The sequence below is a fragment of the Chiloscyllium plagiosum genome, unplaced genomic scaffold (genome assembly GCF_037043375.1).
Source record: "Chiloscyllium plagiosum isolate Xiang-an unplaced genomic scaffold, Cpla_swu_hap1 HiC_scaffold_12, whole genome shotgun sequence".
Lineage (NCBI taxonomy): Eukaryota > Metazoa > Chordata > Chondrichthyes > Orectolobiformes > Hemiscylliidae > Chiloscyllium > Chiloscyllium plagiosum.
The window spans coordinates 67,457,070-67,477,007 of record NW_028270150.1 but is presented as its reverse complement, the minus strand read 5'-3'; the positions used below and the strand labels follow the sequence as shown (position 1 = coordinate 67,477,007).

The window sequence follows — 19,938 nt, the reverse complement described above, 5'->3', positions numbered from 1 at the left end:
ATACCCCCCAGAGCATTAACCCGGGTTTCTGTTACATTAAGCCAATGACATTACCCCTGTGCAACAACTCCCTCACAATAGTATTCCAATCAAAAATGCCAGTGCAGCGTTGAAGTGTTGAGCTGTACTGTAACCAGATCAAAATGTACAATGACAATGTGATGAGGCTGGTATATGGCAGGTACACCAGGGTTTGAGGGGCGGGTTTGTGATCACTGCCCATAGAGTCTACCCTGAGATTTTGGTGCTTGATGTCAAAGATGGAAGCTCAGATTAGCAAGTGGTGAGTGATTGCCAAGATATAGCACTAATGTTCATACTGGTAATGGCCGCTACCTTGTTTCTAGCCTGCAACTGGAAGAATGGAAATCTGCACATAAATGAGGTGACATGAGCTATTGACAAGGTATCCCCCCAAATGTAGGCTAATGCAGCAAAAATCTAATTTCACCATCCAACAGTTGGTTGAAAGAGAAAAAAAAAGGATTTTTTTCCTCTCGACATCTAAAATCTCTTCCCTAGCCATCTCATGATTTGCTCATTTTTCTTGCCATGGCCCACATCGTTCAAGGACTGAGAAAATTCCATCCATAGACTTTACAGTACAATGGAAGAAAGAGGGAGAGGGGTTTAGGAATTGAAATCCAAAGCTTAGGCTAAAAACAGCTCATTAGTATTCGAGGTACATTTCACCCTTTACTGCCTCAGTCTTCCTTGAAATGCTAAACTCTCATGCAGGATTCTTTTCAGGAGACAAATATATTTTTGTCATGTGAATTCATTGAGGCAGAACTGGCTTGTGGCAGTGGATAATCTAATCCTTTTCCTATGATCTGCATTGAATTCTGATTAAACAACAATTCTGAGGCATTATATTGTAATAGTGGCATCAAATAGTTGTAGTGTGGGATAAAGGCAAATGACAGTGGAACAGGAAAACTATTCTCAATAATGCCAAGTTATAAACCTGCATGGAAAAAACTTGCCTTTTCTCAATACTGTCAATAACATTGATCTACAGAGTCTGCCCCGATCGCACCCTTTAGATGGTCAACCAAAACTGAAGTATTTCTGGATTGAGTGAGAGGTTCTTAAGACACCATGGTATGTGCAATGCTACTGAAGCATAAAGCAGGACCACTGATTGACAGGATACAAAAGGAAATAAGATGAAAAATAGAACATAGAACATTTCAGTGCAGTACAGGCCCTTCGGCCCTCAATGTTACACCAATCTGAAGCCTATCTAACCTACACTATTACATTTTCATCCATATGTCTATTTAATGGTCATTTAATTGCCCTTAAAATTGGTGAGTCTACTACTGTTGCAGGCAGTGTATTCCACGGTCCTCCTACTCTGAGTAAAGAAACTCCGTCTGACAACTGTCCTATACCTGTCAACGCTCAATTTGAAGCTATGTCCCCTCATATTGGCCATCACCAGGCTTTCACTGTCCATCCTATCTAACCCTCTGATTATCTTATGTGTCTCAATTAAGTCACGTCTCAATCTTCTTCTCTCTAACAAAAACAGTCTTAAGTCCTTCAGCCTCTCCTCATAAGACCGTTCTTCCATATCAGGCAAAATCATAGTAAATGTTTCATTGAAATATAATACAGGAACCAAATTGGGTTACACTACAAGTTATAGACTAGCTTTTCACCCTTACACAGTTCAAATGTAGGTCAGGCAGTTCAATCAGTAGTTGGGGATGTGGAGAGGCAGAACTTCTCTGCTGGCTATAAAAGTGGTAGACAGAATGTATGTCAGCTCCAGCTGGATCCTGATAGGAGCTGATTGGAAGGTACACAAGTATTGGCATGAACATTAATTAATACTGTAGAGTAAATTCACATTGAGCCTAATAATTGACATATTAGCCAGCAGTAATTAAGGTAGAATTCAGGAACAAATAGCTGTGATAATAAAAAGCTGATTAATAGACAAAGATAAAAATCCAACAAATTCAATTGAACTCTGTTCTCAATTCTGATTGAATTATCAATAAGCAAATGCTTTAAACAAACACAATAGGTAGGTGTTCTAACTGAGAAGAGTTCAATGAAAACTCAGTTAATCAGTCTCTTTTCTCATTAGTCCTGACCTGTAATGTTCTGCACAAAGCATGAATTTCACATTGACCAGCCTGTCTGCTAATTGTTTTGAAGGTGTAAAGATGTTTTTCAAAACATGGCTATCAGTATTCTTTTTGTTTCTTTTCATGAACAATCACAAGAACTTGCATAACTAGAATGTGTTTAATAAAGTTAATTGCTGTTCTTCACAGGAGTGTTAAAAATGCAGGAGTGTTAATCTGACACCAAGTCACATAAGGCACTATTAGAAAGGATGAAAGAAAGCCTAGTCAAAAGGAGGAGGGAAGTTCTCTGGAGCATACAAAAAAGAGGAAAGAAATAGATAAACAAAAAAAATGTGTAAGGGGATAGTTGATGCGTTGGTATGGTACTTCTCCTTATGTCTCTCAGCCAGCCCAACAATGCTTAATTTTGAATTACTGCCTTAAGATATCCTGGAAGGAGTTGTTTTGTCCAGAATTAGTTAATGTGATAAAGCACTATTCCATTGGCATGATGCACATTGAGTTATTGTGTATTCAATTCTCTTCATTTCCAGGGGCCCTGAAATAGAATGAGATTATTTTACAAAAACTATACAAAATACCAACTTCATTTCAAATAAAAATACTCTTGGGATGGAAGTACACAGGATAGGCTACGCCCATTAACCCATAATTGCTCTAAAGGGTGGCAAGCAGTCTTCCTGAAATGTAGCAATCCACATGGTGCTGGTACACGCAGTGCTGTTGGGAAGGAACCTGCGAATTTTGACCCAACAACAGTGAAGGAATAGTAATGAAAGATCCCCATCATAATAGCATGGGTCTTACATGTGGTGATGGTGTTCCCAAGCCCCTAATCTTTTTGTTCTTGTAGATGGTAAAGGTTACAGTTATTCCATCACACTCCTCACTTGTGCCTTGTAGATGGCGGAGAGGCAGTGGTATGTATTACATACTGCAGATTTGCCAATCTCTGATCTTTTCTAGCCACAATAAAGATACAGTTTGTTCAGTAATGTTTCTAATTAATGGGACCCCACTCCTGAAGATGTTATTGCCATTGACTGTCCAAGGAAAATAGATGGTCAGATTTTTTCTTGTTGAAGATCATTTTTGACTAACATTGTTGAAAGAGACTCCTCAGACTACAGAACATTGATCTAGAGGAATCACAACCATCTTCCTTTATGTTTGACTCCAACCAATAGACAGCTTTCCCCTCAGATTCTCATTGACTCCAGTTTTATTCGGCTCCTTGTGCCACACTCTATTAAATATGGTCTAATGTCAAGGGCAGTCACGATCACTTCACTTCCGGAATTCAGCTTTTTGTCCATATTTGAATAATGTAATAAAGGTTTAAAGTGAAGTGGTCCTGGTGGAGACCAAACTGTGAGCAGGTCACTGCTGTTTATTAGCTCTGTTGACAACACCTTCCATCACTTGGCTGATGATCTTGAGTTGATTGATAGGGTTAATGGCTGTTTGGATTTTCCCTGCTTTGTGAAAAGGGAGCGTTTCCACATTGTCCGGTAATGCCAGTGTTGTAACTGTACTAAACAAGTGGTGGCACAGCTATTTCTGCACTACAGCTGGGATGTCATTAGTCCAAAACTTTGAGGATATTCAGTACATCTACTGTTTTGTGATCCCTCTGAATGAGTCGAATGATCTGAAAACTGCTATCTGATGGTAGGGATCATGGAAGGAGGTCAAGGTGTCTCATTCACTCTGCACTTCAGGCTCAAGATTCTTCACCCTCATCTTATGCACTGATTTGCTGGCCTCCCTAGTCACCAACTGTGTATGACTGTTTCAGCAATTCGGTGTGACGTCCTGTTGAAATGTGAGGAATTAAGCTCAAAAGGTATTCTGCACATGCACAATAATGAATATCAGTAAAATTAAAAATGAATTAACTTCATGGATTCCAAAACTTCACCTATCAATATGTTCATAAGAAATAGAAGAAGTAGTGGCCACATGGTTCCTTGAACTGCTTTGACATTCAAAGGATCATGGTTGAAGCTTTATATCAATTGCACTTTCCCACATGATTCCCACAGTCCACAAAACTTCTACTGGCCTCTCTTCTGAATGAACTCAACCACTCCTGGAAAGCTGTGCACAGAATTTCAAAGATTCACAATCCTCTGAGTGAAGAAATGTTGATCATTGCACTACTGAATGGTCAATCCCTAATTCTGAGACATTGCCTTTTGTTATTGACTCTCAGGCTAAGGTAAACAGTCTGTATCAACCCCTTCAAACTCCAAAGATATGCTTTAGCACTTCTCATTCCTCTAAATTCCAGAGGATATTGATTATTCTCAATTTCTCTTCAAAAGGACAGCCCTCTTACTCCAACAATCAATGCAATGGATTTTAGTTCACCCTCAAGTAAGGAGACAAAAATTGTACACTGTACTCCAAGTACACTAAAGTTGTGTACAATTGCAACAAGACTTCCTTACTATCATACTCCAATAATGGCCAGAAGACTGATGTCTTCTTAATTGCTTGCTGTACATGCATGCTAGCTTTCTGCAATTCATGTACAAAAACAAAAAGGTTCTTATGTCCCTTTGAATATTATCAGCTCCCAGTCTCTTTTTTGAATAGCTAAAGTTTTGCAGCTTTCTCAAACTCTCAAACACTGGATAACCTAATTATGTCATTGACAGACATCTTTCAATCACTATTGATGCATTGATCCATGATTGTACTTAAGCAAAGAACACATTGACTGAGTCAGCTTTTTATAACCAGTTAAAAATACAATAAATAGTAACAAAGCCAATCAGGCTAATGCCAAGTTGAAATGCCTTCTCAAAGACATTGACAGTTGTTGTCCCAAATTGTACTCCAGATTTAATGCTCCAGGTGCAATTATTATGACTTCTGAGCTTTATAAGAGGATTAAGTTTTAAATGATATGTATTTATTCAAGATAAAATGGATTAGTGGAGTGCAACCTCCAAGATCTGCCCAGAGACAAACCCGTGAGATCTGGTTGCCTTGGGTCCGTGTCAAAAGTAAGATACAGGTTTTAACATAAAGATGCAAAAGTAGTGGCAGTTGTTCCTGCTGCATTCAGACTCAGAACCTCTTAAAAAGTTTTACTTTACCAATCAGGTTAAAACATTGGATTTGGAGTTAAATGCCAGATGGAGTGTTGGAGAGTTCCCTTATTTAAATGAATGAAGCTTGTGGCATGGTTCAACCCAATGAGTCACCATTGCACACTTTGCTACTTGAAGTTTATTTGAATACACTTTGACCTGGGACATCAGTGGCAATACAAAGGGATTTTTATATTATTAGAGTTGCCAAATTCCACAAAAGTAAATGAAGGACTTTTGTTTCAAAAAAGACAATGAAAGACTCACTCTGGTACAGTAGGAAAAAGGGATCCTGTTAAAATTGCGCAAGCACAGGGTACTTTAAACACAAGATAACATTGTTACTAAGAGTGTGTTAGAATGTATAGAGGTGGTATATAGGTTTTTGGTTGTATTTAGTAGTTAATGAAGAATACCCTTTCCACAGTCTGTAGTGCATCAGTTGCTGATGAAAGGCTATGGCCGAAAACATCGATTCTCCTGCTGCTTGGATGCTGCCTGACCTGCTGTGTTTTTCCAGCAACACACTCTCGACTCTGATCTCCAGTACCTGCAGACCTCACTTTCTCCTTGTCTTGTTTAGTATTGTTTAGCTGTTGTTGATTTGAGTTTGCTAGTTACAAGAAACCCTTAAAACATAGAATTCAATGTGACCTTTCACTTCAAGTTATTATTTTAGAAAAGATTTATCTGAATATTTATCTGAAGCATTCCCATCAATTGAGACAAAATTTATTTTCATTTGTCACATTTGCTAACAGTGTTGATGATGTAGTTAGTACTAAAAATAAAAATAAAGGATAAAAGTGGGAAGACTGAGGAACAGCTCAAAAATAGCTGATGGCAAAGTGTTGAAAACACAAGATTCAAATGTAATCAGAGCTAATCACATCCCACAATTCATGTTGAGGGTAAGTGGCTAAAGGTTTGTCCTCCATTTAGGCCACATCCGCAATGTTGAGCTGCCCATCTTCAAACATTGATGCATTTGCCGAATAAATCAATAAACATGATTGTAAAATTACAAACAAAAAAGGCTTAGAAACTTGAACTTGCTTTATTAAAGAGTTTTTTTTTAAATTAGGCTACAGGTGTGAGTGACATTTCAAATATGAAAATAATCTTGAGATTACAGAATATCCTTTGTGATTCTTGAGACTGGAAGAATACAAACTGTGAATATCTGATGACATGTCTGATGGTTGTGGAGTCAAGTTCCACTCAAAGACTTTTCAAAAGAATGTAAACTGACAAGATTGTGTCCTATGGGAACATTGCAATATTGGAGGCACAGATTAATTTGAAACAAAGAACTCAAGAAAGTGGTGTTTGTGGGTGTAGTTACAACATTTAAAAGACACTTAGATAAGTACATGAATAAAAAATGTTCAGAGGGATTTGGTCCAAGCAGGTGGGACTAGTTTAGTTTGGGATTATGGTCGAAATGGACTAGTTGGTCCGAAGGGTTTGTTTCTGTGCTGTATGACTCTGACTCAAGAACATGCAGATTATCTCATGGCATTATTTGTAGAAACAATTATTTTCAGTGTTCTGCTAGCACTTTCCCTCAACTGACATGAAAAAATAAACTGGCCAATCATCTCATTTGCTGTGACCATCTATCATGTTTACTTATGTAGCAGGAGCTGTTTGTCAGAAGTACTTCAATGATTGTTACCACTGCCAGCATATTTAGAATTCAGGAAACACTTGAAATTGCAGGATCTTTATTTCTCATCTGAATAAACTGCTGTTAAAAGGAAGTAAGTCTAAATAAATTAACTCTGTTTAAAGGAATTTAATCAAGAACAATACCAAAATGTATGAGGATGGTGAAAGCTGCAAGCACTGATGATCAAATGGTTTATGGAAGCAATCATCTTGAGAACACAACTAAACAATAAGTAATAACAATTAGGTTAATACTCAGTTGTTTGTTTAATGATTTTTGGGTCAGGAATGCAAATTTAAAGCATATTTTTCAAACAAACATGGTGGTTATTGACTTCCCTGGGAGATTAATTAAAAGAGACAGTCCATGTAAGTGTTGCCCACAGGAAAGCATTCAATATGCGTCCCAGCCATTTCTCAACCGATATGTTATGTTCCTATATTAGAAAGTGTAGCAATCTGTAGCCATTTTATCACAAAGTGATACACGTTTTAACTGTTTTGAAGTGTATTTATGTAATTATGTTAGCACTGGAACAGAATCGAGGTTTTACCTGCAGACTGAGTTTGGTTTTATACCTCATGGAGTAGAAATACAATAGTCTCAAACTAGATATGAAATATACCAAGGGTCCCTTCGAACCTCCTCTGCATTTTAAAACAGACCTATGAGTAATCTATGTTCAGATAATGGGATATCACTTAGTCATTGTTGAAACAAATTAGCAATTAAAAAGGGACTATTGCCACTGTTCCTAGAATATCTGAACAAAGCCATTTCGTTGTTGGAAATTCACCAACTTTGGAGCAGGCAACTAAGCAGAAATTTTTAAAATTCTAACCAGTGTCCTTTAGCTTTGTTTAGGACTGAAGAAATTTGAGCTACCATTCTAAGGTCTTCTTGGTGTCAATGGTGCCTCAGGAAAATAATTGGACGATGTAAAAATGAATTTAAAACTTCAGTAGAGCCAAAAAAGAAACAAAAATGCTTTCTGACTCAACTCAATTGGTTCCTCTTCCCATTGCTCTCCTTTTCCTTTCTGGCAATTACCCATCGATTACTACAGGAGGGCAGCATATCTACATGATCATTGTTTTTGAAAGAAGGATTGAAGTCACAACAGATAAATGTATGTCACAATCCAAATAAACACAGAGCAAAACTATTGCATAGCAACGTGTCAACGCCATTATTTCTAACAACTTAAGATTTTGAGCACTATGCAACTTTTGAAAACAAAGCATTTTTGCATTGTTGTCATGCAATGTGACCAACAACACTCATGCAAGCAAAGATTTGTCATGCCAATGAAAGAAATATGGAACTATTAATATAAGATAATATTTTGACAGCTATTTCCATCTTTAGTTTAAAACCATGTGGAATCTCTTCAATGAATTTTGTATAAAATACTTTTGAAACACTTGGTGTCTAATTTAAGAGTTTTGGATGAATTCAGTGGATGAAACAAACAACACAGCAATAATCAACTGATGTAGGCAGAGACTTGCACCTAGCTTATATGGGTGTTTGAGACAATGAATTGGACAGACATCATTTGGCTGACTCTAGCGGGTGCTTGAAATGCATGGAAAAGTTTATACATTGGGGGACGTGGTTGTGGGGGTAGGGGGTTGGGTGGCTTTGCTAGTGGTGGCAGTTATGTGGTGTGCTCTAAGAACTCTCCAGAAGAAAAAAATACATTTATCTGCTGTGACTTCAATCCTCCTTTCAAACACAAAGATCATGTGGATATGCTGCCCTCCTGTAGTAATCGATGGGTAATTGTCAGAAAGGAAAAGGAGAGCAATGGGAAGAGGAACCAATTGCAAGCTACCAAATGCTGTTGAGTCAGAAAGCATTTTTGTTTCTATTTTGGACAGACACAACCATTGTGGTTGTGTGGCAGTGGTCTAACAGATGTAGACTGCGCTTTCTGTCCTTCAGTGTTTGCAAAGCACAGGTACTGCTGGACTGCATCCAGGCACATGAAGGGGTCTCAAAGGAACCCAGACATATGTACGTGGGGTACAATGGTCAGTCAGTGTGCATGGCATGGGTTTAGAAGTATAGATAGGTAGAAAGGAAGAGGGATAGGATTTCATGCCAGGATGTTCCCAACGGGCAAAGGGAAACCTTCAAGTATAGTACTCATCTTCCTTCCTGCTGTTTTAAAAAAAAGGTTCTCCATTCCTGCCCACACTCCACCAACCATATTATTTGTTCAGGATAACACTAGGGTCAACTGAACTTTCAACAAGGTCAATTGATGCTCAATTATCTATCCACATGCAATGGTTGGGCTGCTGCTTACAGTGCATGCCTATTCTTTGTCTTTTGGGGGTGAACTCAGGAATGGGTAGGAAAGTGGTTTCTGGGCACCTGACCCATTTCAGTATTAAAACAAAAATTCTTGTATTTCTGATCTGTGCTGGCAAATCCATTTTCACATGTCATATCTTGCCGTATCCAGGTCTTGACTGGCCAATCTGGAGTCTGAACAGCTGGACCAATGGTCCTTTACACAAATCATTAGATTCTGATGAATCCCCTTCATCCAGCTTGGATTTATCAATTAATTGTGTTAGAAGGATGGTCTGATCCCATGACTTGTGAAACTAAATGCCAAAAAAAGATGGGTGAAAAATGTTGTACACTATGGATGTTACTTCACTCACAGACCATTTGTTCTATGGTGAAGAAATATATCATGCAGACAATTTTCATTATAGATTGTCCTCTTCTCCCTGCCCATCCCTTTGATTTCATGAAAATTAAAACTTTTGCAACAGCTGAACTCCATGTTCCTGTAAATACTAGCCAGCGGGGATGCATAGTTTCACTAAGGTCAATGATAAATGTAAGCTTTCTCCTGCAATTAATGTCTCACTGAGGGCATCAACCAGAATCTCTCATCACATTATTGAAATTCTTATCCAGCCTAAAATTCCAAATTTAGATAATTTTACTTGGATAACACTGAGCTGTTCCATCAAATCCTGAGAAGGCTTCCTTTTCTGGTAAAGATTTTTGTTAAAATCAGTGCAAATTTATTGTCATATACCAAAGAGCAATCTTCTCCCTGCCAAACTGAATTGTCCTTTTGGAATCAGTGGACCTTTTCTGAAACATGCTTGCAGCAATGAATAAGCAATTCAAGTGTAATTGCAATCTTTTAAAAGTGTTCCACAACTTCAAATCCAACACTTTTTACGTGTATTCCAAACAAATGACAACTATACCTGACTCAATGAAAACTAATAATCTGACTAATAATCTATGGTTTGAAGTTCACAATGTGTTTAATTAGCAATTTATGCATTAAAAATTGGAACAAATAAAATCATGAATTCACCAGCACAGCCCTTACATCCTCCAACCTGTATCAATAAACTTTGCAGTTTCTTATGTGGTTGTATTTCATACTTTTTTTTAATACTCCTGTGAAATGCCATGGAACATATTATTTACGTTTGCAAAACAAAGTTAGTTAACCTGGTATCAAAAAATGAATTAATACTGGGATGGCCCCAAGTGTGTTCCTTGGCAGGTAGATTTAACCACTAAGTCACCCGACCTAGTTTATCAGTAGTCAAGATCTTCCTGCCAATGTGAAGATCGGCTTTGTCACAGTGAAATGATTTTGGTTATGCATCACAAACACATTGAGTGTAACAATGAAATCTATAATTATCTGTGCGGTCATCATTGATGACTCTTCTAAATCAAAGCAAGACATAAATAATTAAAATTTTCAAAACCACCAAAAGACAAAATGGGACATTACATTCAGAATTAAGATCAACATGAATGATTTCAATTTAAAGAAAGATACGCCCACGCACCTTAGAGAACTTTCCCAATATCTTTTGCAACTTTAAGCTTGTTGCTATACTGAACCGAGTTAAACTGAAGTCTAAATTCCTAGCATGGATTGTGTAAGCTACTGAAAATAAGTTTACAAAGCAAGACAAAATTTCAGAAATTTAATGCACACCAACCTCTAAGTCATTAATTTCTGGTTAACCTTTCCAGGTGTTCAAGATTTGTAATTCACCTCTTAATTACAAGTAAAAAACTGACAAGTCAAATTCAATTCAGTCAAATTAATCTGCACTGAACCATGTCAATTAAAATGAATTACATTAAATTGTTAAATCAAAAGCTCATCAACTTACATCTGAATACTATTGATTATTCAAAAATGGGAGGATTGTGCAAATAAAAGAGATGTGTCCAAACTGTTCAATGCAATTAACATGGAGGGTTATAGTTTTGCTCTTTATACCAAATACAATGGGTATTTTGGAATGACATCCCAGAATGCCCTGAAACATGAAGTGTATGGAATACATGTGCCATACTAATTAAAACAAATGTCTTCGTGCATGACAAACAGTAAAGACTTTAAACATGGTGTCATTTAGATCAAGCCATCTAATGTTAGACTGGACTCTGATCAGATGTCTTTCCCATTTCATCATCTAAACAGACGTTCAGCATCATACCTATTTAAAATATAGATATCCCAAGTGAATACCATCCCATAAAAGTGCACCTGGACTTTCAAAGTAACTCAGAAATAATTGACAGATTCAAGAGTATCTATTAACCTTCATCCATATACACATTTCTCAAGAGTTTTCCAACCCAACTTTATTCACTTCAATTGAATCAATCATGTACTTTGTAATGACCTATGTGATCTATAGAAAGATCAATGCTGTAACGATCTACAGTATTAAATTTCAAAAGTTCAAAAAGTGTACAGAAGTTAATTTCATTCTTTTTTAAAATACACAATTGCATGTGTGAATTAACATTGATAATATCTAAATTTCAAATGCAGTTATTTTTAATACACCTGTTATAACTTCCATTTTAAAAAATAGTGTTACAGAATCACAATTCTGGAAGTGACAGTAAATTAAAATTCATGAAATAAAACTGGACAGTGAATGCATTATTTTCTAGATTTCATCATCCAACCATCATTTGACTGGGAAACCACGCATGCAGTCAAGGAATTATTCAATGTGTTTCGTATTTACCCAGTCAAACCAATGATGGCCAAAAATCATTTGGGCATCATAAAACATTGATAGCTCTTAAAAGTTAACTTCAGCAAACATGCATGCATAGGATCCCATCATAGCTCATAGGCTATATTGCTGACAGAGAAAATATGCAAATAATGTTCAACTTGATTGGGAATTATGTGACATCTTCCTAATATAGCACAAGATATGTACACTTTTGGAGAAGTTAGTGTGTGAAGGATACAAATGAAATAAGAGCAATGCAAATTCCATCTTTGAAAATACAGTTCGGGGAGAAACAAAAGCATTTACAGCAAATTTATAAACCAATAAAAATGTGCCAAAGTTATGACTCCTTGTTCTATTGTTTTAGTGTCATCTTTTAAGATAAATAGGGCAAGACCTCAGTTATAATGGCAAAGAATTACATGCAGATGTTTAATTCTTTGTATATTATAAAACTAAGGTATAATTTCAGAACAATTATGATAATTTTCCCACTTCCAATCAGAAGGGAACCTCAACTAATGGAATCACTGAAAATTTGGTACAAGATGTTTGCTTCAGAAATGCAAATTTTAATTTCAAATACGTGCCACCCACAAGTGAAAATCCCCACTGAGAACACAAGCTAAGAAAATGTACATCAATAATATCTAAACAAATATTAACATCCAACATTTTATTTTGCTTTAAATTAATTAATAGGTGATAAACACATTAGGCATGATCAACTCCATGGGGCAAGAATTGCATGCCATTCTCTCAGTTTTCAATATTTAAATATTATTTGCCTGTGTTCTGAGACGTTAGGTTAGTACATTCAGAAAAGAATCATAATCTACAGCTCCCCACCAGATATGAACAATATGCATATCTGAGCAATTCCTGCAAGAGATTTGGTGAAATATATCATAAATGTAGAAATGTTAATACAACTTAAAACTATTCCATAAGAGAAAAAAAGTTACTGTCCTTCCACACCAGCTTTCACTTATCCAGTTTCCCTATGGAAGATGGTTTAGTTCATATTAGAAGTCATTGCTGCCAAAAGTATTTCAAATGTAGAAGCAGTCTATTTTGCCACTATATACTAGAACTGCATATCAATGAGTAACTTATGATTGTGCACTCTATTTACCTTGACCTTCTATTCAAATTTGGAGACGTTTTGTAATTATATATTGACCAATGGGGGTAAAATCTTTAAGATGCCTGAACAAAGAATTTGATAACTTTTCATGTTATGTTTTGCATTGAATATCCCAGTGGTAGGGCAGAACATATTGTCCACATTTATACCTTCTTTTCTGCAGTCAGTGGACATAATTCTTGGCTGTTAGAATGAATGTCACCCTTTTTATGATCACTGATGAGACCAGCAATTTGCATTATTGTCAGCCTAAAGAGTTTTCATTCAAGGAAACAAAGTTTGAGATCCCAGGCATTTATGAAGAGAATGAAGTCACAAAATTTCAGAGTTTTGAACAAACAAAATAACATGACTATATGAAGTCAGAATTGTAAAACACAATTTATATGTACAAATGTATCCCCTAATCCAGAATTAACAAAATAAATATGGGTAACACAAAAACATGTGGCCAAACTGTCCACAGAGCACATCAAATAGCAATAAAAAGATAAAAGGGTCAGGTCATTATGGGTCACCTACTTGTATTAACTTTTTCTTCTTTAGAAGGAATTACAATTTTTCACTGTTGAAGACCTACTTTTAGAACTCTTTCAAAAGCAGTTGTGTCATGGACTGCCTCAATAACTCTATATCCCCTGGCAGTTTGATCCGTTATCCAGAAATATCCAGTTGGATATTTGTAACTGCACTCACCATCTACTCATGGGAACAATTTGAGCCTTTTCACAGACAACTATTTTCACTTAAGCTAACACTACATCTGCCTTTTCACAAGTTGTCAATATGCCCAAGTTGTACAAAGAAAACATTGCTTCCTTTAGCCCCATCTCTGCTACCAGGTGTCTCCTCAGACTTCAAGTCATCCCTAGTTTCTCAGAGCCAAATACAATATTTTGGTTGTATGGAGACACCATCTTTGACTGTTCCCATCTGTCCATTTCTTATTACCAGATAAAATTTCCCTTCCTAGTTTTCCCAGACAAGTAAATAGAAATCTTTAATCCATATCGAAAAACACAGATGCTTGGAAACAACATAAATGAAAGGCAGAAATAGCTGGGATGATCTATTAAGCTTTAGAAAAACCATTTATACTTCAAAATTACTTAATTTCTCTGCAATCTATACATAAACAAATTGCAATAAATTGTGTGCGCTTGCAAGCTCAAAAATTTGATTTTAATAGGATGACTGGTTCTATTACAAGGAAATTAGAGTATTGACTATTGGATATATGAATTAGAATTAGATTTTGAAATAATTTTCACTACAGCTGCAAATTACAGAAATGAGAAACTGAAAACTACTCATTTACCTGAACCCCGTTTGGATACAATCTTCAAGCTTTGCACTGTGGATGTATACAAGAGAATCATTAAATGAACGACAACTTTCATTTTCCAGCTTGAAAGGCAGCCTGTAAAGTAAAACATATTGCCTGTTAATAATATGCAAAGTGCACAATTTAAATCAGTTCTGATATGCCTAAAGACTACTTAGCGAAATATTTCTGTGAACTCATAAATCTTGCAAATGCCCTCAATGAATCTTATCACAGTGAATCAATTAATACAGATTACTGTTGAGACTTATTGCAATTATGCAACAGAGCTATCCAATTAGACCAACTCTTGTGCTCTTTTTCTTGCAGTCCTCCAAATAATTCCTTTTCATGTATACAACCACTTGTCTTTTGAAAGCTACTGCTAAGTCTGGGATCATCATTCAGATTAGGCACCAAATTGAAAAAGAAGGTCAAACAACTGTTTTGGATTTTCGGCTCCAAAGGGAAATCAGTGATCCAAAAGCCAATCTGCTCTGAACAGAGTTTAGAGCTCACACTTCTAGTGGCTTCATACCCTCACCTTTTTAACTGTAGGAATCTATAGGTCCTCCTTGGTGTAAAGTGATAGAAGAAAATCACTTGTTGGTCTAATTAGAATTGGCTACTGTTTACCAAGTAATTATTTACTACAAGCTAGCAGGTTAGCTAGATATGATAGACACTGTTATTCAGATAAAAGAGAAGGACTAGGATATGATTGATTACTGAAGATCCTAAACTGTTCCTTGTGACATCATCATGCATGGTTCTTATGACACTCTTCAGTATTATACTTTTCAGACCCACACATAACATTCCCCATGTCCAAGTCGAAAGTGTGGTGCTGGAAAAGCACAGCTGGTCAGGTAGCATCTGAGGAGCAGGAGAGTCAATGTTTCATCAGGATGAGGAGATCATGCAAGAAACATCAACTCTCTTGCTCCTCGGATGCTGCCTGACCAGCTGTGCTTTTCCAGCACCACACGTTTTGACTCTGATCTCCAGCATCCGCCATCCTCACTTTCTCCTAGTTGATTAATCCCCATGTCAACTCAGTTCACCAAAGATGCACTCAACTTGAAGGGTGGGAAATTATCAAAAGGTCAGGGATTGATATTCTCCAATTCCACAAGATCATACTTAAAAAAAAAGCAAAGGTTTACAGGTGATTGTACAAACTCATTTAGCACCATCCACTAATGATTGCTTCAGAAGGTTTGAAGTCCTTTATGTTGCTGAACAATTTCTTTAAATGAATCGAGAACCATTTACTCTTTAGAAGGATTAATGAATATCTAGTTTGCAGCTGCTGGCATAACCACCAGGAAAGGTATAATAAGATGAAATGTAAGGAGCAAAACACTTTTTTTCAACAATGTTGATTATGGACATAAATTGGAAAAGAACTGTTTTAATAATCAAGAATTGAAGGATTGTTGCACTGTTTAAAAGCAAGTAACCCGACACTGCTATTGTTTGTTCAAGCAGAAATGAAAACTTACTATTTTGCCTATGAGCTGATGCCAAGGGGGTTTAAGACTGGAGCTTTGCCTGGCAACAAGTAGCTGATTGGTCACTAGTCTACAAACCTATCATTGAGGTTTTAATGAGAAAGGCCTTTTGTATATCAACAGCTGAACGGCAAGGCAGGGAATGAAATTTTGGGAGAAACCACTGAACCTCTGGAAGACAAGAAGCTGTTTGGCTCTGCAGACTTAAACTATCTCAAGCCTAAAAGATATCTAATTTATTTCTCCATTGCAGTTGCTATAAGCTGTGACCTTTAATGGACAAGCTAAAAACCTTTAAGTGGGAACCAGTCACCTGCATACAAGTACCTGGAGAAGGAAGACTGAAAAGTAGAAGATCTACACAAGAATCATTTCAGCAAATCCTGTGGATGGGGACCACTGAGCTACCTTCCTCGTCTTTCCTTCCATCTATAACCCATGCTTTGTTTTTGTCTCTGTGAATAAGTTACAGCTTAAACTAGTGAAGTTATATGTTGATACTTAATAATTGTTTACCTGTAGCTAGAGTCAATTGCAGCAGCCTCCTGGCCACTGAAACATAGTTTGCTAACTTGGCAAAACAGCCAGGGATGCTGGGTACATTGGCAAGTAAAACACTGAAATCCCAAAACCCACACACCAGACATAGTGCAAATACAGCAGCCAGGTGCTAATGATATTAGCATTCTGTAAAAGGCAACAGTTATTCTGGACAGACATTCCCAACAACATATCCACTAAACAAAGGAAGGCCCAGACAGAAAGGCACTGCGTCCTGCTACAAATAGAAACCAACAGTGACATGCCATCTAAATGATCGATTTTTGGTTCAACCTATTAAGTATACCTTCCTGATTGGCAAGAACTATAGTTTTCTGGAACTTTCTATCTAAAAGGTATAAAAACAGGATTCACCTGCAGATCTCTCTCTTGGAATCCCTTGAATTGTCTAAGGCCTCCTGAGGAGACCAGCGTGGCAAGAAACAGAGACCAGCTGACCACCCTGAGAGAAAGAAAGCAGCTTCACGGACCCAGAGCCAGAGCCAGAGAGAGACCGACTACATAATCTATGAGAGACTTGGGAAGTATTGTAACCTTAAGGGGCCAAATACGATGAGAGATAGTATGTTTAGGATTGGTTTGCATTGTTTTGCATTGGTACTGGCTTGTTTGTGTATTGATTTGACTGCTTTGGTATTGTGGGGTAACTGGACAAATTCATTCACAACATTTTGGTTGGAGATGTCTAAATTGTTTTAAAGAGAGACTAGACAACACTATTTATTTGTAAAAAAAAAAGTTGTTTTTTTTAAGTCCAGCAACCCAGTCTGTAATTTCTGTCACTTAATTTGGGGCAGGTTTTAAAATTATTAGATTTTGTAGCGACTCTGGGAATAGTGAGGCTAGATTTTCAACATGCTACCCTCTGGTGAGGAATAACACTAAAATCAGGAAGGAATACTGATAAATTGAAATACCAATGTTAATATTACTTTCATACTCAAGAAAATCATAGCAATTGGGAATAATTCATTTTGAAACCTCCAGTCAGAAAAATAGTCCTATTTTAATCTTTACCAATATTGTTTTTATTCACTCATGGGACATGGGCTGGCCAGCACTTACTGTCCATCCCGAGTTGCCCTCAGGGAGGGAATTCCAGGATTTTCACCCAGCAACAGTGAAGGAATGACAATATATTTTCGGGCAAGGATGGTGAATGACTTGGAGGGGAATTTGTAGGTTATGGTGTTCCTATGTATCCTGCTATTCTAGGTGGAAATGGTCATAAGTTTGTATGGCATTATCTCTGGTGAATTTCTGCAGTGGATCTTGTAGATAGTGCACACTGCTGCGACTGAGCATCGGTGGTGGGGGGAGTGGACATTTGAGGATGTGGTGCTAAACAAGCAAGCTGCTGTATCCTGGATGGTGTCAAGCTTGAGTGTTGTTGAGGCTGCACTCATCCAGGCAAGGGCAGTATTCCATCACACTCCTGACTTGTGCCTTATAGATAATGGACAGGCTTTGGGGAGTCAGGTGATGAGTTACTCCCCTCAGTATTCTTAAGCTTTGACCTACTCTTGTAGCCACTGTATTTTATGTGGGCAGTTTGGCTGAGTTTCTGATAAATGATAAACCCAGGATGTTGATAGTGGGAAAATCAGTGATGGTAACACCATTGCAAGTCAAGGGATGGTGGTCAAATGGTCACGTATTGGTGATGGTCATAGACTAGCATTTGTGTGGCATGAGTATTAATTGACACTAGTCAGCTCAAGCCTGGATATTGTCCAGATCTGGTTGCATTTGAACATAGACCTCATTGGTACCTGAGGAGTTGCAAATGGTGAACATTGGGGATGTTTTCCAATGATTGCAGATGTCTGACCTTTAGATGGAGGGAAGGTCATTGATGAAGTGGCTGAAGATGATTAAGCATAAGACATTACACTGAGGAACTCCTGCAGAGATATTCTGGAGCTGAGATAACTGACCCCCAGCAATGACTACAATCTTCCTACGTGCCAGGTATGACTTCAACCAGTGGAAATTTGCCCCAATTTCCATTGGTTCCACTTTTTCCTTGGGCTCCTGATGCCACACTCTGTTTAATACAGCTTTGATGTCAAGGGCTGTCACTCTTGCCGCACTTTTGGAGGTTATTTTTTTCATTTGAATTCAGGCTGTAATGAGATCAGGAGCTGAGTGGCCCTGGTGGAATCCAAGTTGGGAGTCATGGCTCAGGTTATTGCTGAGCTGGTGCTGCTTGATAGCACTGTTGATGACACATTCCATCACTTTACTGATGATCGAGAATAGCCTGATGGGGAATTAAATGGCTGGGTTGAATTGGTCCTGCTTTTTGTGCACAGGACATCCATGGGTAATTTTCTACATTGTTGGGTCGATGCCAGTGCTGTAACTGTACTCGAAGAGCTTGGTTAAGCGGGCAGTAAGTTCTGGAGCACAAGTGTTCAGTACCATTGCTGGAATGTTGTCAGGGCCCGTAGCCTTTGCAGTATTCAGTAACTCCAATTGTTTCTTGATATCACATGGAACAAATTGAATTGGCTGAAGACTGGAATTTGTAATGCTGGGGACCATGAGAGGAGGCCAAGATGAATTATCCATTTGACACATCCAGCTGAAGATTGCTGTGATTGCTTTAGCCTTGACTTATGCACTGATTTGTTGGGTCTTCCATCATTGAGGAATTTTTTTTTAAATGAAGCCTCCTTCTCCAGTGAGGAGTTCAATCATTCAACACCATTCATTATTGGATGTGGGAGGACTGCAGAGCTTAGATCTGATCAGTTGGTTGACTTAGCATAAATTACCACATTAATACAAGAAAATTTTAGGTGAAATTATATGCCACACATTACAAACAATTATAAATGTCTGACAGACTATATGCATGTACAAAATTATATTGCATGAATTAAACTTAAAACAATTCTAATCAGTTCATTAAAAGGACAAGGAACATATGCACCAATAGCCAAAACAGTATGCATTTAATTCTGTAGCTTCCAAAAAGTCTTTTTGTTATCTGTAGTTCAGTTTATATTATAACTACTAATACAGTGTTGATGTACAATTCTCTCCAAATATAAATTAAATCTCACTCCTATAAATATCCTTCCATTTAAGATTTCTAGTACCGTGGACACTAACCATTGGTCTCGATTGACTGGATGATGGCTGAATTTTTTTTAAAAAACAGTCAATCACCATCTCAGTCTTTCACACACTGCCTGCATTTCTGGCTGAGCCATATGTACATGTCAATTATTATGCCAGTGCTTAAACTGCTATCTTGCACAGAGCTTGGAGATCCATGCAAGATGAAGAGAAAACACAGGAAATCCTATTATGTCCCCATATCCAATATCTCCCAGCAGCTTAGGTTGACCTGTTGCCTGGAAACATTGGGAAAATGAATTTCTGTTGACAACGCTAATGAACAGGGAGCGTTTGCATGTATGTCACCAAAGTATATCAATAAATGTGATGGGGAATTAGG

At 37.4% G+C, this 19,938-nt stretch overlaps 1 protein-coding gene across 5 annotated transcripts in view; it reads right to left on the bottom strand.

Moving 5' to 3' along the window:
* il1rapl1b (interleukin 1 receptor accessory protein-like 1b) overlaps positions 1-19,938 on the bottom strand; it is a 1,405,689-nt gene that overhangs the window by 1,284,197 nt on the left and 101,554 nt on the right. For all 5 annotated transcript variants that reach the window (XM_043700749.2, XM_087992884.1, XM_087992883.1 and 2 more), the window contains exon 2: positions 14,389-14,490. In XM_043700749.2, the coding sequence (XP_043556684.1) occupies positions 14,389-14,470 (82 nt within the window). In that variant the 5' untranslated portion in view covers positions 14,471-14,490. The remainder of the gene's footprint in view (positions 1-14,388; positions 14,491-19,938) is intronic.